The 24,883-nt window shown below is 42.3% G+C and overlaps 1 protein-coding gene and 1 long non-coding RNA gene across 4 annotated transcripts in view; one reads left to right on the forward strand and one right to left on the reverse strand.

Annotated features, from left to right (window-relative positions):
- The window catches only part of LOC122758118 (A-kinase anchor protein 2), an 88,017-nt gene that overhangs the window by 36,519 nt on the left and 26,615 nt on the right, over positions 1-24,883 (reverse strand). For all 3 annotated transcript variants that reach the window (XM_044012024.1, XM_044012023.1, XM_044012021.1), the window contains exons 4-8: positions 16,537-16,658; positions 3,977-4,091; positions 3,676-3,697; positions 2,730-2,858; positions 948-1,751 (exon numbers count right to left, since the gene is read on the reverse strand). In XM_044012024.1, the coding sequence (XP_043867959.1) occupies positions 948-1,751; positions 2,730-2,858; positions 3,676-3,697; positions 3,977-4,091; positions 16,537-16,658 (1,192 nt within the window). The remainder of the gene's footprint in view (positions 1-947; positions 1,752-2,729; positions 2,859-3,675; positions 3,698-3,976; positions 4,092-16,536; positions 16,659-24,883) is intronic.
- LOC122758119 lies at positions 3,706-4,177 on the forward strand. Its single transcript, XR_006358120.1, has 2 exons — positions 3,706-3,756; positions 3,888-4,177. It is a non-coding gene; the product is annotated as an uncharacterized LOC122758119 (long non-coding RNA).

Raw genomic sequence — 24,883 nt, forward strand, 5'->3', positions numbered from 1 at the left:
GATTGAGACATTTAGGGACAAACGGTGAAATGGGACCAGGCCACAGAGAGAAAGAGAGTTGAGGGAAAGAGTGAGAGTTGAGTTACTACAAACTACAATGTCAAAAACCTCTGTTTCCCCAACAGGAAACGGGCTCCCTAACAATTCAATACACTTTTTTCAAAGTTTCATAAAAGGAAATAAAATGTTCAGATAACAACAGCAAACTGAAATAAAAGGATCTAAACTATCTCTAGTTAACGTGGAAGAGTGAAGAGGCACATAAAGAAACCAAGGCAACAAGTAGTTCCTTCCTCTCTGCAGAGTGTACGAGGAAGGGTTTTAATGTGTGGTGTGTGTGTGGATTTAAAAAAAAAATAATAATAATAGGTGTCTGTGAAGAGAAATTAAAAATAAATGAGAGTGTGTTTGGCTTATTGAATGTTTTATAAACTGGCTTTTTTTTTTTTTTAAAGTGGTGACCTTGTCGATTGTCCTCGGAGCCAAACTCACACAAAATGGCAAAGTGACTGATTGTCCGCAAAGTGTCACCGAACCTGGTTTGAGCTGTCTCTAAAATAAAAACCGTCTGTCGGACACAGCGGCACGAGAACGGCTTATTTTCCTGCGTAACGATCTGAACTGGTCAAATGTACCGTGTTATTGTGGCAGGAGAAGGGAAGCGTGACGGCAGAGCGCCTCCATGTTGTAGAGTGGGTCATGACAGAGCAGAGGTCAAAGATCAGACAAGAGTTTGTGTGTGTGTGACAGCTGATCAGAGTCCAGAAGAGGAGGAGGAGGAGGAGCAGGAGTAGGAGTAGGAGGAGGAAGGCGGGGCTTCTGTTAGTAATCATCCAGACACAGAGGAGAAGAGAGGGGTGTTGTGGGTAATAACAAAAAGCGTGGAGGAGTGGGAAGAGTCAGTCACATGAGGATGCAGCACTCGCAGCGTTTCCTCTTGTCTGTACCTGTGGCGGGGGTGAGGCCCGGCGGGGGGGGCGCGTTGGCGTCGGGGTTTGCGGGCGGCGAGGAGGCGCTGTCGGGCTCGCGGCCGTCAGACGACAGTTCCGTGCTGGCGCCCTCGGACGTGACGGGCCGCCCCGACACGAGGTCGGCCGCCGTGCCGTCGGCGATGGACATGTCGGTGACCGTCTTCTCACGCAGCGACTTCTCGTCGTCGTCGTCGATCAGAACCACCTCGGCCTTCACGGCGCCGTCGAAGCCCAGCAGCCGCCTGCTCTCGCTCGTGTCCTCAATGTCCTGGTAGCCGAGGAACACCATGGTGACGGGGTGTTCGGCGGTGGCCTCGGGCTGGCACGTGAACTCCGGGTGACCGGAGGAGGCGGGCTGGGTCGTGACGGGAGCAGACGGAGGCATCATGCCCAACCTGGTCTCCCTCTGGAGGACGACCTGGGCTGGCGGGCTGGAAGGGATGGATGGCGGGGCGCAGGAGGGCGGGGACAGATCATCGAAATCTGCGTGCGTCGCTGGAGTCACCGTCACCTGACTCCTCCCGCCGTCTCCTCCTCGCGCGGAAGGCCTTGCGGCCCGCTGGATCAACTGGTCCACCTGCGCCGAGCTCCAGCCGTTCTCCATCGCGGTGGTGGACACGCCGCCCGAGGACGTGACCTCGTAGACCACCTTCCTGCCGTCGTCGTAGACCTTGACGCCGCGCGACGCCGCGTCCGACGGGTTCACGCAGTTGGCCGAGAGGATGCGCTGCTCGCCGGTCTGCGGGTCGTGCTGCACGTTGATCTCCATGGCAAACATGGCTGTTAGGGAGGGGAGAGGAGGGGGTTGAGTGGGGAGGAGAGACAGGGGGAGGGATGCAGAAGGGGAGGGTCCAGTGGAGGAAGGGTTGGGTGTTGGGAGGGAAAAGGTGAAGTGTGAGGATGTGGAAACAGAACTCTCATTTGCCATATTAGTTTCATATTTAGTGTTATTAATCAAACAGAAGGCTCAGTACAGACTGTCATTAATTGTTATAAGTGCGTCCAGACTTATCTGCTTTGATAATGAACTGATAATGAGTGAATATTTTCAGTCTTTCGTCAGTACTTTCTGCAGCTCTGTTTTTTTTTAACATAATTGTTGCGAGTGACACAAAACTGCATTTCAAAGCACCGACGAACGTGGAAATCAGCTTTTTATTCTGACAGTCCGAACAAGGCCTTGAAACTAAAACCGTGGAAACAGAAACCGAACTAAGTGAAGTACGGAGGTTACCTCTGGTCAACTCTTTGGTCATTTAGTATATAGAGGCAAGTGTGAAAACTCAAAAGTGAGTTTGAATCTCTCCTTTTGTTGTTAAATCTGCACAGTAGGCACAACTACCACTGTCTAACTGCTGCAAAGTCAGCAGCGCAGTAACACAAAAGAAACATAAGCAGATAACAATAGATCATGGTGTCGCAGCGAGTCACTAAAGAGAGACTAAAGACAAACACTGGCACAAATGTACAGTAAAAACTCATCTGAAACCACCTAATATCAAGATTATATAGATTACATAGATTATATAATGCAGCTTTACAAGCAGAAAAAGTGATCATGTCATGGAGGCTTATGTTCTTGCGTTGTCTCCACATTTTGACCAAATCAGTTCAAACGTGTGTGTGTGTGTCTGCTCTGCATGTGCGTGTGCATCAATCCCACTTGGCTGCAGTCCAAAACCTTCCTGTCCTCCCTCCCTCTTTCCTCTTCTCGCTCTCTCCCCTCCCTCCCTCCCTCCCTCCCTCCCTCCGTCTTACCGGGTCTTGGTATGGCGTGCTCTCCAGAGGCAGGTGGGCAGCTCCGGGGCTGCGTGGCCAGGACGAGGTGGCTGGGATCGGGGTCGACCGCGTAGTCGGAGAGGGGGGCGGGCATGCAGCAGGTGACATCTAGTGAGCAGGAGCGCGGGAGGGGAAATGACACATGGTCAGAAAAGGCAGAGAGAGGACACACACACACAACCCAGCCTCTAAACAACAAAAAAAAAACTGACCACACCCCTAAGTGACCCTGCCCGCCCCCTGTTTCAGTACACATACACATTAACTGCACTGACTTCCAAGTCTTAGCCCTAAACTTTATACTAGTTCCTCTGGAACGAGGTTGTGCCACATTAGGACCAGGTTTTGGTCTCTATGTAGGACTACTGGTCCTGATAAGGTGAGGGTTTCACACACAGCTAACTTAGTGGACCTTAACCTTAACCATCACAAGTGGATGTCGAACCCTAAACTCCCAAAACCAGGTCTGACAGAATGTGAGGACGGGACAGAAATGTCCTCACTTCCTGTGGTTTTTCATCCTCACACAAACACAACTCCTCTGTTCCTACGTCCACAGCAACTCTCGCATCCCTGAGGTCCACTGCTTATGCAGCAGAAGTGTGTGTGTGTGTGTGTGTTGGGGGAACAAAGCTGCGGGGGCTTACAGGGCTCACAGATGTGAATTGCTGCAGGATAAAGGCTGCGGCCTCAGGCTGCAGAGTCATGGCCTTGTGTGTGTGTGTGTGTGTGTGTGCGTGTGCATGTGTGTGAGTGTGTGCGTGCTTTGGTGCATCTGTGTTTGGGGGTTTAGTTCCCTGGCCTGTGTCTCTCCTGCCTCAGCGAGTCTATTATCAAACACACACGAGGACACAACAGCAGCTCAGATGTGTGTTTGTTTTTCATGTGTGTGTGTGTGTGTGTGTGTGTGTGTTTGCTCATATACCTCCATCCTGGGTCATCAGGCTCTGAAAGAGAAATGGGAGGAAGTCCATGTGAGACGCAGCGGCGTGAACAAACAATAAAGGTTCAGAGTTTTCTATTAGAAATTGTCCATTTTTAAAGCTTTTACCACATTATTTCACAGATTCACTGGAGCATTTCTAAATTATTTTTTACGTACAACAACTGCTTTAACAGAAAAACTGTTTTTTTCAGTTGTTTTCTTTGAAAAGTAAATGCTTTTAAATGGTCTAATCTCACTGACGACGAGGCTACGACGCGGGAAGAGCGGAGGTTTTCCTCACCTTCTGCAGATCTTCTATGGAGCGCTCGGTCTCCTTCAGACGCTCCCGCAGAACCTGCTCTTTGGCGGAGATCAGAGACTCTTCACTCTCCAGTGCACCGATGTCAGACTCCAGACTGTGAACACAAAAGAGACGAGACCAGGTCTTCGGTTAGGGACCAAGAACAAGCGGAAGAATCAAGAATAAACTCAGAGCAGAGAAGGTTGTGTCCTGAGATATGTTATTACTACATTCATTCATTCATTGTCCACCACTTTATCCTCTCATATTGACACCTATGGTCAGTTTAAAGCAGGGTTCTCAAACTGAGTGTGTGGTTTGGTCAGCAGGGGGCCAGTCGGGTGAGAAAAAGTCATATTTTTGAGAAAAAATTATAATGACGATACTTCACATAATTTCAAAATAAAAGTGTTTGTTTTGATGTGGAAGGATAAAAGTTTGCCCTATAAACATATTTATCATGCATTAATCTATTAATAAGATACAACAACATTATAACTTGATACTAAGTGGTGGGCCGCGTGGAGTTGATTGCGGGGCCGCGGGTTTGGAACCTCTATTTTGAAGTGTCCAGTTAACCTCTGCATGTTTTTAGGAGTGTGGGAGGAAACTGGAGAAAACCTCCACAAAGAAAGGCCCGCGGTCAAACCGGAGACGTTCTTGCTTGTGAGGCAACATCGCTAGCCACCGCGCCGCCATGTGGCTTTATTACTACAGGTGCAAAATGGTAAAATGACACAGATCGATGCAGCAGTAGATCATCTGGTTACAATAACACTGTAGCCCACATTAGTCCACCTGCTCCAGACCATTAAACTCCTGTGTGTTCCCGGTGCCTCTTGGGTCCGTTTACACTCTACAGTTCTGATCTGATGCGATCCAGATGTTCACAACATGACATGACAGAGATCGTACATCTGGACGAACATGTGGTCGAGATATTTGCCAGATGGGGAAAATGTACATCAGCATTTTGTTTTGATGAATACGATCCACATTTACCGCAAATTACATTTACGCTTTACTGAAAGAGGCATTTTTATTTTTAAAAACCGCATTGCATTGTTTGAATTATGCCCCATTTATTCAACCATATTAGTCATTAGACATTTAGGCTGAAGAATTACTAATCCACACATTGTGTGTAGTCACCTAAAACCTGAAGTCGACGTCACTCAGTATAGTTTACATGCACAGCTTAATCAAGCTAAGGTCATAGTCTGACTAAGACAGAGTCTGTTTATATGCATATGTATGTGGAGTAGAAAATCAATTTTATTGTCCGTGTACGTCTGACTCCGCCTCCGTAGGTGGCACTGTATCTCTCTATAAGCTAGTGCGTATTGGATCGTGTTTCCTGTTTTTACTTTTACGTCACAGAATAACAAACAGAAAACGGTGACATCCTGTATGTTTCGTACCTGCTGTTCATAATGTTCGACAAATTACCATGTGGTTGCTGTGCTGTCCAAAGAAAGACGCCGCCATCGCCGTAGTTTATACATCGTCTACCTCTACTTCCGGGTCAGTGATTGGTGGAAAGACATTTTGATGCATGCGCAGAACACCAAGTCCGACTCCAGTCTGACTAAGCGTATATGTGCAGGAGTAATCGGACTATGATGCGCATTATCCAGGTATGTTAGTCTGACTAAGACTAGCTCTAACTATATTAGTCTGACTAATGTGTTAACATGACATTAAGAAAACAGAATTATTGTCTTAGTCTGACTAAAATCAGACTTTTAACATTTATATAAACACTGATACCATCCAAAGGATTCACTATTCACAGACTGTATAAATTTGAATAAAAAGTGAAAGCGTTTTAGCCTAGTTATGTTTGGGCTGTTACTTTTTCTTTTTGGGAGAACAATATCGTTTATTACGCCGTTGAAATGACTCATCAGAAATGCGTTGTTGTTAACAGCCTCATAGTTCGTAAATGACTCGGATATCGGACTGATATCGGTATAGGTATCGTCCCATCCTTATCAGAAACATCAGACCAAAACCTGAGATTACACCGAAAATAAGCATCTGTTCACACACAAACACACACTCACATTCATGATCCCACACACATTCATAAGGACATTTAAGACATGGATGTAACAAACAATAGTAGGAAGCAGTAAGGGAGGAGGACCAGAGTCGCTTCCTCACCGACTGCCAGAGATCGTACCACTTCAGAAAACACCTCTGGGATACAAGGAATTTGTGCGTCACTATGTGTGTGTCTGTGTCTGTGTGTGTGTGTGTGTGGCCATGTGTGTGTATAACAGAGATATTACAGTTCATAACAATGCCATAAATGGGGGTGTGTGTTGGTATGTGTGTGTGTGTGTGTGTGGGGGGGGGTCTTCCCACAGTTGTCCACAATCACTAGTTCACTGACCATGACCATGTACACACTGCACTGACTGTTCACTGTGTGTTTACTGGAAGCACTTTGAGGAAAAATATGGACGTTCATGTTTAAAGTCAGACTTGGCCCGGTCCGACTGTCAGCTGTGACGATTTAAGACACGGGATATATTTGGATTTGTTGGAACCGACGGAAGACACTGGCGCTCTGGTGTCGATCAGTGGAGTTTAACGACTTAAACCTGCACAGTTTGCACTCGTCACGTCACCATCTGCCCCGCGTTCCTACTCACAGCGAACAAAAGCCCACATTAAACAGAGAGACTGCTTATATTTATAAAAAATAAAAGAAAGAAAAAGGGACATGGTCCAGGTTCTTGTTTGGAAGGGGAAACTGGAGGGAAGTAGCTGTTAGTCAGCGGTGGACAATGGTCTACGGGAATATTTACCCACTTCATTTACACCAGGAAACATTTTTATTGAGAGGAAATCAGACGATAATTCACGTCTCATAGTGCAAAGTGAAAGTGCATATCTGGAGCACCACGTCAGGAGGTGAGAGGATGAAGTGGTGAGAGGATGAAGTGGCTGTTAGTCAGCGGTGGACGATGGTCTACGGGAATATTTACCCACTTCATTTACATCAGGAAACATTTTTATTGAGAGGAAATCAGATGATAATTCACGTCTCATAGTGCAAAGTGAAAGTGCAAATCTGGAGCACCACGTCAGGAGGTGAGAGGATGAAGAATCTCGGGGGATTAAGAGGGATGAGGATGAAGGAGAACTTCAAATTGTGATTAAGAGACAAGATAGAGACGAGAAAGCGGTCGGGCGGAGAACACTAAGCTGCGTTTGTGAAAATGCGATATTGGCATAGTGGGTGGATCTGTGCGTTAGCATTATGGCTCAATAGCGCCCCCAAATGGAAGTAGCAATTTTCCAAAGTTGCTTCAATTTGGACGGAACTTGCTGAGTTTGTTGCCCTCGCTCTAAAATGTTTGAGAATTTTTGAACATGTTGGATTTGGCATCCATCTTTTCTAATAGAGTTTATATACAGTGTAACGTGTAATTCTATTCTACTATTCTACTATCTCTACTATTATTATATCTTTCTTTCTTTTTTAAATATATATTCTTAGTATATTGTACCTTATAGTTAATATCCTTATGTATGTATCTTAGTATAGGCAGCGAATCTCTGTTATTTTCTGTTCTTGGTTTTCATAACTGTAGCTAAAGCAATTCCCCATGATATCAATAAAGTATTTGGGATTTAGACCAGACAAATATGATGCAAAATTCAAAAGTTGATAATAAAGTGTAACAAAACCCCAAATACAGGAAAATAACTTTCATACTAGTTTCATATGTGTATATACATTTTTTGATGCATCGCACATGTTTGAACTTGTGAATAAAAGATCTTGAACGTTGAATCTCAGCAATGACGGAATATTGTGCTGCGGCACAAACAAAGACTCGTTCTCTATAATAACCCGTCTTCACTGCTGTGCTCGTCCTCTGCCAACGCTGGAGGAGCAGCTGCAGGGCATTTAGCGAGAAGCTTTTATTTGCTTCATCTGTCGCCCGCCGTTGTTTGTCTCCGCCGAGCGCCGCCGCGTGAGAGAAAGTCTGTTTACATCTGAGAGATATTGAACAAGAGCCAGAGCGAGCATCTCGTTCTTATTATAACGCTGGCCTTGCTTGCAGCCATTGTCTGGATCCAAAACCAACAACAACACGAGGTCAACGGTTTTGTGTCGTTTACCTCGAGAAATACAACAATTCAAGAGTCGACACTGAAAAACAATCACGGACGGCCTTCGCTGAACACAGAGAGAGAATATTGTCAGAGTGTATTGTTCAGTAAAAAGATTATCAAGATCAAACTGGACCAGAGCTCAACTTATTAAAACCACAATAATTGACCTTCAGCTGTCATTTTTCAACCCACGCTGTTCTTCTGTGACACTAACATAGAAAGGTTAAAGTCCAGTCCGCTCACATTCCTCAGGACACCTCCACCTTTTCCTATTTTCCCTTTCAGGCAGGAAGTGGATTTTACTTCTGCTTCCTGTGAAGTTTCACAAGTGGAATAGAAGCAAGATTTGCGATTGAAGACCCTCCTAAATCATTCACATGCAGTATTATGAATACACTAAACAATAGATGCACTATTTTGAAAGACAACAGTCCCAAGTTTTCAGGGTTCTCACTTCCCACACCTTGGTTGACATCAAATCAAGAACTTTTCAAGGACTTTCCAGGACCAATTTCCCTTCAAATTCAAGGACCGACTATGCTGACACAGCTTAAGATGTGGAGGACAACTTGTAAGAGTGTCTTCGTCCATGACGGTGTCCACTTTTATTGACTTTATTGACGCTTATTGTATCGGGACAAAGTGATTGTCCTTGGGATCTTGGTCAAAGTCACAGACAGAGATCATCAGGGCGTCATTAGCTCTCGCTTGCTTACGTTACTCGCTCGAGTGTTTGAGTTGAGTCGAGTGCTGCAGGACTATCAAATTAGATTACAATCAATTAATCGGCCACTTTATTAGGTACAACTGTTTATTCACACAAATATCTAATCAACCAATCACATGGAAGCATCCTGAAGTTTAAATCAGAAGAAATAAGATTTAAGTGACTTTGAAGAGAGTTTTCTGGGTGAAAATGCCTGTTTGATGCTGAGGTCAGAGGTCAAAACACAAGACTGGTTTAAAATAATAGATAGACGTCCATCTCATCAGCATGCACAGAAGAACACAGAGTGTGAAGCAGAAGACGACACTCGGTGACGCTGTACCTAATAATGTGGCTGCTGTCTGTCTATGTTTGACATCAGTTAAAGAGAAGAACACGGTGTTCGTACTGTACTTGTGTCTGGCGCCCTCTACTGGTCAAGTGTCAGAAGTGGAGAAGAAACATGATGGAGCAGCTTTTTAATCAGGGACAGAAAGTTCAGTGTTGTTATTTAAGAATATATATATTTGATGCTCTGTTACATAGTAATGTCTGGCTTTGTGTGTGTGTGTGTGCTGTGTGCGTGTGTGTGTGAGGTGGGGCCATGACCTCCCTCTGTCCTCTCTCTCTCTCTCTCCCTCTCTCTCTCTCTCTGTGGTAAACCTGAAAAAAACACCAGTGATGTCACTGTCCCGCCCTGTCCTCCAACCACAGGACCGTTGTCATGGATACGCCGGGGTGGGCGGCAACTCGCTCTCCACATCACACAGACGAGGATGAGCAGACATTTAGTTTCATCTTCTGTGTGTGTGAGTGTGTTTTTTTCTGGCACAAACACTGACCTTGTCAGGACCAGTGATCCTGGTCGAGACCAAAACCTGGTCCTAATGAGGCGGAACCTCTGTCTGGCCTATGACTTGAAATCTGGTTAAGTTAACGTTAGGGTTGGACGTTGAGAACTTGTTATAGTTAAGATTTGGAAGTTAGTTTCCTAAGAAGAGTAGCTGTGCAAACGTGTGTGTGTGTGTGTATCTTTGTGAAAACGAGGACATTTTACTTTGTCACAACTTTAAAGGACTTCTTGATGGTTAAGGCTTGGCTTTAGTGTTAAGGGTTAATTAGGTTAAGGGTTAAGGGTTAGGGTTAATCATTAAGTTTTGTAGAGGTCTCCAGCCCCCCAATAATAATATAAAGTCATAATTACTATAATTACTGTCAGTTTTATCATTTACAGATTCATTTTGCATCGTTTTATTGAGAAATATTAATCGTTACATATCAAAACAAACACTTTTATTTTGAAATTCTGTGAAATATCACAGAAACTACACCAGGAGTTTGACACCCCTGGTGTAAGGAAAGCTTTTCACTGTGATTGACCTGAATAGGACAGATGTGCCAGAATGTGTGTGTTTGTCAGAGACAAATAAAAGTTGTTCGACTTCAGGTGTGAAAGACAAATAAAGAGTGAGTTTTCCTACATGTGACTGTGGTGAAGCCTCAGATGTAGTTAAGTCACGTGTGTGACGTCTATATAAGGAGGTTTAAGGGACGTGTTTGTGATCGAGAGGAGAATCCGTGACCACAGGGTTTAGCCCGTGCTGATGTCACATGACCCTGAGGAGACGCACGTTTAACGTACATCATCCTTAACTGCTCCCAAATCTGGGCCCTCTGTCACACACAAACTTCTGTTTCTAACACTGATGATGAGGATGATGATGATTTACTGTCCTTGACTCACGTTCACACAAACAGAAGTAAAGAAACACCATGTACTTTATATGTAGGCTTTAAACTTTAAAGGAAGTGATGTGTTCGTCTTCTTCTTTGTCTACATTTTGTATAAATACAGTGTTTTTGGTACAATTTTAAAATAAAACTTGTTATAATGTAATGTTTCTGCAGCACGTTGGTCAAATGAGTTCACTTTTAAATGCTCTATTTATAACATGTTAACCTAAGTTTTATCTATTTTTTTCCTTCAGCTCGGCCTGAATCGACTTTTAAATTCAACACCACAGACCAAAATTAGTTTCCAGAAAAGAAACCACCACTCACTTCCTGGTATTGTCTATTTTTCAAAGACAAAAAAAGTCTTTTTATTTCTATTGTCTGTTTCTATTAAAGGAGAGAACAGGCAGATCACGTGTGTGTGTGTGTGTGTGTTCCGTTGACTGTGACACACCACTATCTCCTGTAGGAAAAAGAAAAATAGTTTGAAAATAGATGCCAAATGTGCGGCGGTTTAAACACAAACTGAGCATTTTGATGTCAAATAAAAAAAAAAGCAGTTTGAAGTGCAAATATATGACATGAAGATAACTTTTGTCAAACTACAACTAAATTGAAGCACACGCACACGTCTCTCCAAAGACAAATATTATTCTTAGACCATTATGTAACGCCATACACGGTCTCGTTAGACGCTGAGTATAGTTTTCAGTCCTCGTCCACTCACGCTCCGTTAGTTTTTCCTGCTCTGGTTTGTGATTGATACTTAGATTAAAGTAAATTCAATTGTTATTGATCCGCTGTGGAGGAATACGTGTCAGTGTTGAGTATTATATTATAGTCTCATAGTACACAAGTCAACAAATTAGAATAAATCTGATTTCTTTTGCTATTGTGGGACTAATTTAATCCCATAAATCAATCACATTATAATGCTTTTGTCTGTGTTTCTGTTATCAATCTTTTGATTTATCTCTTTTAAAAGACAGCGATGTGACAAATCGTCTTAAAAAAAATTGAAAGTCATCAAAATATGAATGTCCTACAATTAAAGGACCAGTATGTAACATGTAGAAGTGTTTATATGCAGAAATTGAATAAACTACTTGTAAGCATGACTGTAAATGTGTATAATAGACTAACTTTACATGAGATAATGTGAAATACAGACTGTGTTTATTTAACCTTTAGAACTCAGAGCATTTTCTCATCACTATGTAAAAAGCTCTAAGAATGTGCAACATAGAGCGTCTTATATCCTTTTTTTCAGCACAACCTATATAAACACACCTGAGCAAAAAGTACTCAACGTTTTTCAAAAATCGGATTGAATTTGGGAAATTTGGAATATATATGTCAAAGTTCATTTGCCAAAATAAAAGGAAAACTGCTCCGTGAGCACTGAGGGTTAAGGGCACGGTGGCACAGTGGTCAGCACTGTTGCCTCACAGGCTCCGATCACACGGCTCGACCCTCTGTCTGACCTCGATACAATTTTGGTTGTATAATAACGAGATGATTTCCTCCTTCCTTCCTTCCTTCCTACCTAAATATGGACTAAAACAAAAGTATAAATAAAGAATATATATTATAATATAATATTATATATAAGAATACATAATAAAGTACAGTTGTGCTTCATCGCCGCTGCAAAATAAAACCAATGCTCCTTCAAAACTAAACTGAACCTTCTCCAAATTGTGTCCAGTCCTCACAAACACACACACACACACACACACACACACATGCTTGTGCGTGGATCTGTCTGCACAACGACCCAAAAAAGTAGCAGAGACGCTGCATGTGCGTCTGTGTTTACTTAGCCCGTCCATGTCATCACAGTGAAAACTGCTGCTGTTCCTCAGAGACACACACACTCACTGCACAGTCAGCACACAATGGCCGCCGCTTCTTCTTCTTCTTCTTCATCAAACTGGGTCAAAACATGAAGAACAGAACCAAACAAACTGCTTCATTTCTCTCTCTGTCTGTACAGTACGTCGACACAAAGCTCTCACTGTTCACCCTCTCACTCACACACACACACACACACACACACACACACATCTGTGACTTCCAGTTTAAGCACACAAAGACGCCGCTGTTGTCCTCGCGTGTCTCTGTTGGCTAAAATATGTTTTCTATTAAGTTTACGTATTACACAGATATTATGAAAGGGACTATTGTTCTCTTTTTTTTTTAAAGCTGACTTTAAGCTCCATTTGTTCTCTTTTGACAAACCCACAGCTGTCTGTGCTGCGTTTCTCCGAGTGCAGACGTCTGTGAAAGCCTCCACACAAGCAGCTGTGGGACAGTGTGGAGTGGACAGAAGCTGCTTTTCCACTTAAATCCACTCCAATAACACACACACACACACACACACTCATAGTAACTCCTCACTTCTGTCCCTATCAGTGACTGAAAGACAAGATATTCTAACATGGTGTCCCACAGAGTGTAAATATAGACGCCACACCCTCCACTAGAAATGTGTGTATGTGCACACACACACACACACACACTGATCATTTTCAAATGTCAACAATTATTTTTTTGGCCTTTCCACTTCCACTTTTCAAGATAATTCAGTAAAAACTACTATTTTATGAGGGTTTTAACTCCCACATGTAAGAAAAGACCATGAAAGTCTGGATAATTTAATCCCAGACAGATTAACACCTCATCAACCCTGCTTCATAATTTAGTTGCAGTTAAGGGTAAAAGGTTTATTCTGGTAACTCACATTCAAACACCTCCACTTCCTGTGTTTTCCCGCCCTTTTCCAGACGAGCCGCTAATCCTCAATTAGTTTCAGCTGCGTCCAGTTAAGACTCCTCAGTATTTAGACACGCGCTCACCTTTCACTGCCTGCGTCCTAATCTGAGTGCAGTCAGAGTCGAGGGGGGGGTTTAGTTTGTGTTTTCCTCATCATGTTTCACCTTCTTTGTTTCTTAAACTGTCTCTAAAATCATCATAATGTTGATTCACTCCACTCTTTGTTCTTCAGGGAGAAAATGTGTGTTAATCTGAGTCTCAGTGAACGTTTGGTCTGTGGAGTGTTTTATACTTTACAACCAACTGTGCAAACAAGTCCTTCCACTTGAGCTGCTCAGTTTTGGAAAAGCAGACCTTGTGTGCTTGGACCCTATTGAAATGATTGAGTTATTATTATTTTTCCCCTGAATGAATTGTGTGTTTGAGGGCCTGAAAGTGGTTCGGTGAATGTGCGTCTTGTGGGAGGGGCTAAAAACAGATGCAAAAAAACGTTACATGAACGACACTTGTTCAGTTTAATGAGTTATTTCCTGCGTCCTCACTTTCATTACCAGTGTGATCTCTAAAACCTTTTACTGCTTTTCCTGCCAAACGTCATAAACAATCACGGGTCACTTTATTAGGTACAGCGGCAGGAGGTGTGGTCTTCCGCTGCTGCTTCACGGCTTTGACAGCATGTTAAGACGTCGTCTTCATATCAGTCAACAGTCGTCTGGTCGTTCCTCTCTGACCTCGTGGTTTATTTTGCTCAGAACTGCTGCTCGCTGGATATTTCCTCAGTGTGTCACAGAGAATTAATCCCAGTAGATTAGCATTTTAAAACTGTCCAAAGAAAACCATTAACTGACCACTTTATTAGGTACACAGGAGACCTAATTGTCTTCTGCTGCTGTAGTTGGTCTTCTTCATACCTTGTAGGAATCTGGTCATTCTCCTCTGACCTCTTAGTCAAGTGCTGACTGAATATTCTCTCCTTTTTTAGACCATTCTCTGTGACATCATGTCAGCAGATCAGCGTTTTCTTAAATTCTCACACCCCAAGTCAACCATGCCACATTCAAAGTCACTTAAAGGACACTTTTTTCCTTGTTTTGATGCTCAGTTTGGACTTTAACAGATCGTCTTGACCGCGTCTACATGCTTCACTGCACCGAGTTGCTGAGACGTCATTGTCTGATGAGGTTTTTGTGAGCTCAGTTGTACCTAATAAAGCGGATGGGGAGCAGAATGAACCATTTCATGAAGCTCAGGAACGAAACGAAGCAAGATTCGACCACAGTGACGCCCACAATGTTCAGAAAAACAAACCGGGTGAAGCCAGTAAACTGTGTCGCACAGTTATCGTTGTGGGTTTTTTTTTTTTTCATGCTTTCGCAAGTAATTAAAAAACCTCAAAACGCCACGATCTCGCTCCCCAGACAGCGAGTCTATTGAGCAGCGGCTGAATGAAGTCATTCAAACAATCGCAACTGTCCTCTGCTCCACAACGCCGACCATTCACCGCCGCTCTGTTTACACCAGCGCTGCACGATGTTGATGTTATTTTAAAAAGAAAAATAAAGAAGAAAGAAGCTGGTGATAATTTACAGAGTTTACATTCACAGAGAGCCTTTCAATGCACAGGTCTGATAAATGAGGAGGTGGAGCTACGATCGATCGAAACACAGAGGAGAAAATTCATTTATCTCCAATTAGACCAAAGTGCAGACACAATCCAAATACCATAATCTATTTATTCATTTATTGAGTAAATGTGTTAATTTCCTGTAAATATTAAAAACACTGTGAGGTTTCCACACAAAACAAGGCTTTCAACACCCTCAGGGTGGAAAAGCAAATGAGTCACATGGAAGACATTTGAACACAAATGTGGTTAACGATGTGAAAGAGTATATTTAAAGCAGACTGTTGTGTTTTTCTGTGGCAGAGAATGACATGATATAATAATAGAACACTGACATAAATATAATAAAGTCAATAAAAACGAACGTTGTTGCTCTTTACACCTAATTTGAATTCCTAAAGCTTGTTTAGTTCCATGGAAGCAAATGTTTGGAACATCACGCGGCACACGGAGCCCATGAAATCACACTTTCTTAAAAGGAAAAACAATCCCAAAGTGCTAAGGAAGCTACTGGGAAACAAATCCATTATTCCACACGAGTGTTAATAGCTCACTAGCTGCCGTACGTGTGCTTCTTTTGGTTCTGTGTCACTTTGTGAAGCGTGGAGATCTTCCCGTCACTTAATTCACCAATGATCTCATCTTCATTGGGGGGAAAAAGTGAGTGAGCGTCTTGCGGCGATGCTCGGTGGGAGAGTCAGGAAGCTCCTCCCAGGGACACAAACGCAGGAAGTGCACACAGAATCCCATCACTCTCACACACTTTTGGGTTTTTCTGTCTTTTTCCACCTTCTCTGTATCTCCCTCTCTTCCTCCATCAGTGACGCCCCTGAAAGTCTATTAGCGACAGTTCTAGAACGACTCGGCTGCACAAGGTTTGGTTATTAACGCTGTTTTCCAGTACCTCCTCGTCATAGCACGGTTGCCGCGGCGTTGTGAGTTGTAAAGCAGTTGTTTTGGGTGTAACTGAATCATTAGAATCAGAACTTGATTCTTACGCCGGTCGTCGCGCTCGTGACTCTTCCGAGCTGTCTGTCGATGTCACGTCTCAGTATCAGCTCAGCTAGCTTGGCTGCATCATGGAGAAGTGTCTTTCGTTTGTAGTTTTACTCGTTACTAGTTGTGTAGATTTTGCTCTAAACTTCCAAAGTTGTTCGACTCCAGAGCACAACTCAAGTTCCACTCAGTGCATTTCCTTTGTGCGGTTAAGTCAAGTTGTGGTTGTAGCCTTGCTAGCATGGCTAATTGCTAACACGATGAGAGTAACAGGCCAAGCTTGTTGTACCTTCTGTGCAGCTTAAAGTTGATGCCTTACAATAAAAAAGCTGCTAAATTTTACACACTATAGGGCCTTTAAATCAGGCAATAACTGAGTTTTATCTACAACTGTGTGTGTGCCAGAGGAGGTAAGGCCGTAAAGAAGGAAGCCAAGAAGAGGAAAATATGATTGGTATTTCTTTTTAGAAAATACGTCTATTCAGTTTGAACTGACAACACCGACCGAGGGAATAGGGGAAAAGCAGATGTTTGGTAACAAAAACAGATGTTTGTGTTGTGCACATGTGTTGTCAGTGGTAAATGATGTACCTGTGTATCAGCTCCTCCAGCCTCTTGCCCTGCTCTTCATCCAGCTCCAGCTGTTTCCGTCGAGCCTCCTCGACCTCCGCTCCCATTCCCTGGAGGAGCCATCGTTCCCGCATGGCTTTGGACTGAGGGGAAACACACACACACACACATACACACACACGTTTTAAAGCTGCAGTACATAATTTGTTAAATATAAACAAATGTCTGTTTGATTCAAAACAGTGTCAGGTCTTATCAGCTCTACACAAGTCTTTCTGTGTTTCTCAGTAGAGCAATGATTAGATGTCGCGTCACCCGGTGACATTCCAGCCCTGCACACAGGAAGAGATTTGTTTTTATGTTTTTTTTTCAAACAAAGTGGCAGCAAACAGGTTAAAGTGTGACTGAAACTGGTAGTTAAGCAGTTTGACGGTATAAAAACTACCCGTGTCCCCCGAGGCTAACGCTTCCTCATTTCCTTAGAAATTTTCACGAGGGGAAACTTCTGCTTTTCTATTAGATTTTATTTTAACAGAGTAAAAAAAAAATCTGATGCGATCGTTTCACGGCTGAGTTAGAAGAGAAAAAGAGGTAAGAATTAAGTGAGTTAATCTGTTTTCCAGGCGACACCTGAGGACCCGTAAAACTGTCCATTTCAACAGGAAATAGGCAAAAAAGGAACTTTTCCTCTCACCGTACGACTGAGTTGGACTTATAGACGCATATTTTGTGAGTGCATCATCATCATCATCATCATCATCATCATCATCATCACACAAGCAAAGACAATTAACACACACACACACACTGAGCTCTGCAGCATTTTAACATGTGCTGTCAGAATGTGGCAACTGGCTTGTTTGTTTGTTTGTGTTACTGGGTTTGTGTGTGTGTGTGTGTGTGTGTGTGAAATAATTATCTGAGTCAACTGGACTCTTGAAGTCACCAATGACTTTAAACGTCCAGCGTGTATGAATTAGTGACCTCTGTTGGTGAGGCGACATATTGCAGTAACAAAGGTAACTACGGTGGCCTTCACATACCAGAAAGGATGTCGTTCTTAGTCATTTGCATTAATACCAAAGGCTACAAAGACCCAAATATGATTTATTTTGAAGCAAATACACACTTAAAACCCATTTTTACTCTTTGGCTTTCGACCCAGTATGAGATGTTGGTTTAGTCTTTTTATAGTTGTATTGTATGATTTGTTTATTTGTGTTGTTTCTATATGTTCTACAGTATTTTATTGTTTTATTGTTTGTTGTTAGGTCTAATAGGTCTCACAATTTTTACATTTTATTTGTTTTATTCATCTCTGATGTACAGCACTTTCTTTCAGCTGTTGTTTTTAAAGTGCTTTATAAATAAAGTTGGATTGGATTAATGGAATAGAATATCTTTATTGATTGGAGACTGAGCGCATTACAAAGATAAATGTTAGTAAAGATATAAATATATAAGACACAATCCTTTAAGACACGTATCACAACTGAATGTGTGAAATATGATTTAAAACACTGGTTTAAAAAAACGGTTCTTTAGTCCCTGTTTACAAAGATCTGCATCGTCAGATTAAAACAGATTATGACCGGGGTTTGATGAGAGTTCTGCGGAATGTTCTGGGTTTTTCTGAGGCAGCGGCAACTGTTCAAAAAAAGAAGAGAGGAGAGGTCAGCCGAAGACTTTCTGGGCGACCTTGATGACCCCCTGGAGCGTTTTCCTGTGCCATGGTGCACATGGAAAAACCCCACACACACACACACAGACAGTACAGTAGGTCAGGGAGTTCTCTACTGAGCAGCCGTAGAAGGACAACAGCAGTCTTTTGAGGGGGAGGTTGTTGTTCTTTATAAGAATTCTCAGGATGTAAAGTCTCTGCTGGACCTTCTTCACCAGGTCCAGGACCCTTTCCACGCAGTCTCCAGAGGCTGGATTGTTATTTTTCATTACCGTTATCGTCTCCCTCTAAAACAGTACAGGACGGAGAGGTGAAGATGAGTCGAGTGTCACCGAGTCTTTCAGCCGATCAACCTTCAATCAAGGTTATCTATAGAAATATATATATATATAGATAAGAGATGTATATAGATGTACAGATGTGCTATAAATACGTCAGCTTTTATTGACTTCGTTTTCACATCATTGTTACATTTTTGCTGTTTTTTTGGTGCGGCTTTAACCACCCGCGTCAGTGTCAGTGAGGCGGAAACGCAGCTAATTACAGGGACGAGTAACTCCAGTAAATCAGTGAGGGGAATCTTGTTTGTGTGTCTGCGCTTCAAACACGGCGGTTATTGTTGAGGACGACCTCAAGCGATGTTTGTGACGATAAACCTGACACTTGCTTGACTGAGAACAGACAACGGGAATGACTTATAGAAACAAAGATTTATTTAATCCAGGAAATTATAAAAACTTCTAGTTTGAATAGTTTTTTAAAAATGTTATTTATTTCACACAAATGAATATAAGAAAAAAAGTGAGGGCGCTATGGAGGCTAAAGAGACACTCCAAAATCATTATAAATGGTTAAGAAATTGAAATAGAACTGTTCAATATTCACACAGTTGAATTCTCTTTACCCTGCAGTCGTTGGTTTTCCATTACTCCTAGAAATCCAACAAACAAAAGCTAAATATCGCAATAAAAAACGGAAACACCTACATTTCAAAAAACCTCTCAAATATCGCTAAAACATTTCTACACGCTCAGACGTGTTGATATTGAAGTTTATCGCAAAAGTGTTTTTTTTCTGCATTTACACGTCACTGGCATCACCAGACATGACGGAGACGAGTCACATGACCAGTTCACGTCAGACGAGATGGCTCCAAAACCATGCACCAAATGCTTGTGGCCATCTTCCTCAAAGTGGAGTCTCGTGGGACGGGATTTTATGAGAAAAATTGGACTAGACTTTGACGAGAATTTCAGCTCATACGCAATCACCATTCATTGGAAACAAGTAGCAATTGTTCTCTGTCGAAGATTTTTGGAACATTTTGCTAAAAACTGTAATGGACAGACAACGAGAGACACTGTCCTGCCTTATAATTCACTTCCCCAATGCGTTCCATTTGTAACATTTCCATCCAAGACTTCCAAGACTGCATGAGATTCGTATTTTCACATTTGTTTTACAGTAAATCAGTCTAAGTTTGGTTCAATTTGTATACTAGTTTTCAAACATACACATGTTGCTAGTATTGGACTTCCCATGTAAATAAATACACAGTATAATTTACAGCCAAATATTCACTATCTGAGTGAGTGAAAACACCAGTACCAGCGGGATTAATGTTAAAAGACCGAAGGCAGATATTGACTTGAAGGTTAAAGGTGAAGGTAAGACGACATGAGGTGAGGAGTCAGTGGTGTGAGTGAGTGAGTGAGTGACACTCATTCATCTCGATGAATCTACTCAATCCTTCTTTCTTTCCTTTCCTAAACACTGTTCTTGCCTTGACCTGGAACAGTGTGTTCCTTTAATACACACACGTGTGTAATAAATCAGATTTCTGCACAGATGAATGGGATTTAGTCAGGTTTTTTTGGCAGACACGCCGTTCCATTCCATCTTTACGTCCAAATCTGGGAGAAAATCGGACTTTTCCTTTGGCTGAATGTTTTTACCTTTCTTTTTTTCCCCACTAAAACACATATAAAAGAATTCCTAATGATCCCACGGTTTCAAATCACAAGTGCAGTGTGAGTAAACACAACCTGTCAACGACGAGTTCGTGAACCTTTCAACTCATGAGAAAAAAAATACCATGTGACCTGTGACAGCAGAGATGGTCACAGTTCGTACACATTCACACCACATGACAAAGGAAATCACTGCTTTATTTTGTAGTTTCTCACTTCCTGTTATTGTCCAGTTTCCCGCCTTCATGTGTTTCACCTGCGCTCACTACAAACTTTGCATGACATACTTTTCCCTTCAAAGACGTTCAAGTATATTTAGCTACAGTATTTTTAGCTGAGTCATGTTGTGGGGCTATTACGTTAAACAGCTGCACTCAGGTGGTGCTAACAGCTAAGCTAGCAGCTAACAATTTTGCTTGTAATTTGTCATCTCTGGTGTGGAACCTGAAATATTTTTTAGTGTCCTCACTGTCCTCTGTTGACACGTTTTAATACTTATACATTAAATAGCAGCATTCTACACGTAATGAAATTAATTGACCATAAAGGTGTAGGCTGAAGCTTAACCTCAAGCTAAGCTTAGCTTGTGTTACCTGTCAGCGTGTGATTTATAACCCAAAAAAACCCAAAAACCCTTAGAGCAGAGGTGTCAAACATACGGCCTGGGCGCCCGCCAGAGGGTCCAATCCGGCCCACAGGATGAATTTGTTAAAATTTCACACTAATCTAAACGTAATGTCAAATGCTCCAGATACCCGTGACTAAATGTTTGTGCCTTTATAGATCCAGTGTGCTGTGTAAATAGTAAATTTAGGCATGATATTGTTGAAATTGCACTTATATTTCTCAAGAAATTTCATGTTTTGTAAAATTATCCTTCAGTAAATGTAAAACAAAGGAGAAAAAACAAAGGAGTTCTTGTTGTTCATAGGTTATTATGCTATTATTTTACTATTTTTACTGGTCCGGCCCCCTTGAGATCAAATTGTGCTGTATGTGGCCCCTGAACAAAAATGAGTTTGACACCCCTGCCTTAGAGTCAAAACAAGAAAATAAAAATTTATCTCCATGCCCTTAACTGACATCACTAACTACCCAAATCTTGACTAAAAAAAGACACTTGTCCTTAATTGTAAACTCAACGTCCAAGAAAAGAACAGAAAGTCACACGCCATCAAAAGTAAACTAAACTGAATAATAATTCTGGGAAGGGTGTCAAGGTCCCGGGGTTATGACGACTAAACAGTTAAATCACAGTTTAATCAAGTCCCTGCATGATTCTTTTAATAATTGCTTCTGCAGCAAAGGGAATTTGTTTGGAAAATCCTGCTGACCCAAATACTGCACACATGCCCAGTGGGTGTGGAAGTGACTGTGGGTAACCATGACACGACATTACACTACCCTGCAGCAGCCACTTCTTTTAATACTGGCAACTTAAAAAAAAAGTTCCATTCCGCTCTGTAATGAAACCCTTTAAACACATTTGGCATGAATAAATCATTTTATTAAGAGCGTATGATTCCCGCGCTCCGGTGTCTTCCAGCTTTTAACACCCACTTACGGAAATATCGACGGACGAGGACGGAGATTAAAGCCACGTGTGTTGTTGGACAATTAAAGCATTACCCTGTGTTCAGCGCAGCTTTTAATCAAGGTTCATTTGGGTGTCAGTCTGACATAAACCTGAATCTGAGATCTTTGCGTTTGCGAGTTCAAACCAGATCAGTTTGAAACTGATCTGGTTTGGGTTTTTTCCAGACGAGACACGTCGTAACCCATCAGTAAATTCCACACATTTAATCGCATTTAATCGGGATTTTCTAGGCTCACAATTTTTATCACACTTATTCACACTTGTGCCCAAAATCACAAAAACACATGTAGACCAGCTGGTCCAGGAATTGAGCCGACAACCGTTTCTTTAAAGGACGACCCGTTGTATCACTGATCCACAACCGCTCCATGTTTGGTTTATTTAAAAATTGCGGGTTGTTTTGTGTCGTTCTTGTCCATTCCAGGCTGAGATTTTGATTTATTGTGCTTCAATCATTGGACTGCGGTGTGTCTAGCTCCTCCCCTTTTACCAAGGCCCTTCAGTGAACTACGGTGGCCTTCACGTACCAGAAAACTCTCTCCATTTTCACACATTCTCTTTGCCTTTTCCTCTTTCTTCTTCATTGGTTTAAGGTGGACAAAGTTCATTTTAATTTGCATAATATTATGTTTGTGCTAGTGTAGAAACGCAGCAGCTCCGTAACGCAAGCCCCTCCTTACTCTTAAGTACATACAATACGTACGCTTATTTTTTTATTTTGAAGTGATTTACACTGAACACAAACATACATATGCACAGTATAGTTAATTTTAGCCAATAAACTCCAACAGAAAGTGACCAAAAAGTGGGAAATGCAGTATGAATTGGTTATTTTGGTGTCCTTCACAAACCTTTGACTAACAAATTGCAAATAATAACGTATAATGAAATTGTCTGCTTCTTGGAAACGGGGCTTAAATAGTAAAATATTGTTATATATTATAAGGGGACTCCTGCAGTTTATCCTGCTTGTATCTGTTTTTCTTTCTTTCCATTCATGAGTCTCGAGCTGAAACAATTATTAATCGATGACTATTTTGAATACTAATTCATCGATTTGAAGCTTTTTTCCATGATCAAAACAAGATTTCTGATTGTTTCAGCTTCTTAAATGTGAATATTGTCGTCGTTTCTTTGCTCCGTAGAACAAAGAAAACATTAAAAGTCAATCATTTTGGTTTGTGGACAAAAACAAGACTTTCGATTACGTCCTCATTTCCACGTTTGACAAACACCGATCGATTTTCTTACTCGTGAAAATAACCGTTAGTCGCAGCTCTACTTGGGTCCTTTTTATAGGATAAATAAAAACACACATGACATCACACACTATTTTCATACACACAGATGTGCTTTTGATTTATGGACAGATAACTGAAAGTGATGACAGGAAGTCCGACGTATAGAGTGAGGATTCCACAGTGGGATCAGGGAGTTTGTGGTGGGGAAGATGATCCCACTTGGAATCTCCCAGATGGACGCACAGGAAATGATGTAACCTGCAGTATCAGCTATTTTATTTTGACATTATTTAAACACTAACCACTTTAGTATAAAAACTAAACATGACTGCTCACATAATATGTGCGACTTTTATCTGAGAAAATCCACTCTGTTGTGTTTTCTTGCACGCGACACCGTCAGGCTTGACGTGGAGATGTAATCAGCGTCTGGTCACACAGTCCCATTTAATGGCCATTACCTCTGAGTGCCACACCGCACCGAGCAGCATGAAGCCGTCTTTGTAGTCTGATCTCCAGAGACGCGGCGGCAGCAGCGGCGGCGGTGGCAGCCCGGGACAGGAAATGGAATCTGGAGCTCAGAGCCTTGATAAGGAGCCGCCTGATCCGAGTCTCTCAGACACGGGAGGTGTTGATGTGGAGTCTGGAGCCGTCGTAAACACGGCGGCGACTTCAGAGCTTCGCGGAGTTCACCTCACACACACACCTTCATCTCCCCGACATGTTACGGTCAAATTTCAACATGGAGAGTTTTTCTTCTCTGTCAGGGCTCTGAGTGGCTGTGTGTGTCACAGCTCAACAGGAAATGGAAAGTCTATAAAAGCAGCGTGAGAGAGAGCAGAGAGCACGGCGGTTCTCAGAGGAAACGGCCGCTCGGTCACCGCACACTGCTTTTTATTTAGCACAGCGATGCTGACTGTTGACGTGGCTACACGTGTTTTAACAGACCTATTTTTAATTTGACTTATTTTGGGTTCGGTTGTGATGGCATTTTCATTCATAAGATTCCACAAAGGTCAGAGTTCGGGGTCAGGTAAAGGCCATGAGTGCATGATAGAAGGAGGTTAGACCTAAAGTGACCGCTCACATCACGGTGGGTGTAGTGGTCAGCATCAAGAAGACTCGGGGTCGCGACCCGGTCTGAACAAGGGTCTTTCTTCATGGGGTTTGTTCTCCCCCCGTGTGTCTGTATGTGTCCATGTGATGGACTGGTGATCTGTGCTGGGTGTGACCATGAGATTGGCACAGCTGTCAGAAGATGGAAGATCTCCAATTCACAAAATCCCAGACTTTGTCCACATTAGTCTCTATTATTATTATTACATTATTACACACATGCAACACGCTCCGTGTACTTGACGGCCAATGGATTTTTTGTTTTTTTAAGAAAAATGAAACCCAAAATCGGGAAACGACTCATTTTTAACACGACAGAATAATCAGTTGTCTGGACGAATGAAAAATCTGTTGACTAGTGTCTAGTGATTAGTGCTGACTCTCAGTTTGACCTCATCGATGGTTTCATAACATAAGTCTTTGTCTTTGTCTCTTGTTGGTCCTACTTCCTGTAGGACCTACTTCCTGTTTACACCGTTACAGCCGTCATGTGATACTCTGCATGTTCTTGAGCCTGTTATTACGGACGCAGGTGAATTCTGTTCATCTGGATGCAGATATTTTCCATTTGTAAAGGCTTGTTTTCAAATGAAAATTTCTAGTATACTAATAGTATGTATGTAGACCCCAAATCAGCATGTTTGGAACATGGGAAAATGCCAAAGCACTCGTAGGGAAAAACCACGCTGAACACAAACCAAGAACCCTTGGTTTGAGTTATGTAAATCCACACGTACACACACACACACACACACACACACAC

This window comes from Solea senegalensis, linkage group LG21 (genome assembly GCF_019176455.1).
Source record: "Solea senegalensis isolate Sse05_10M linkage group LG21, IFAPA_SoseM_1, whole genome shotgun sequence".
Classification (NCBI taxonomy): domain Eukaryota; kingdom Metazoa; phylum Chordata; class Actinopteri; order Pleuronectiformes; family Soleidae; genus Solea; species Solea senegalensis.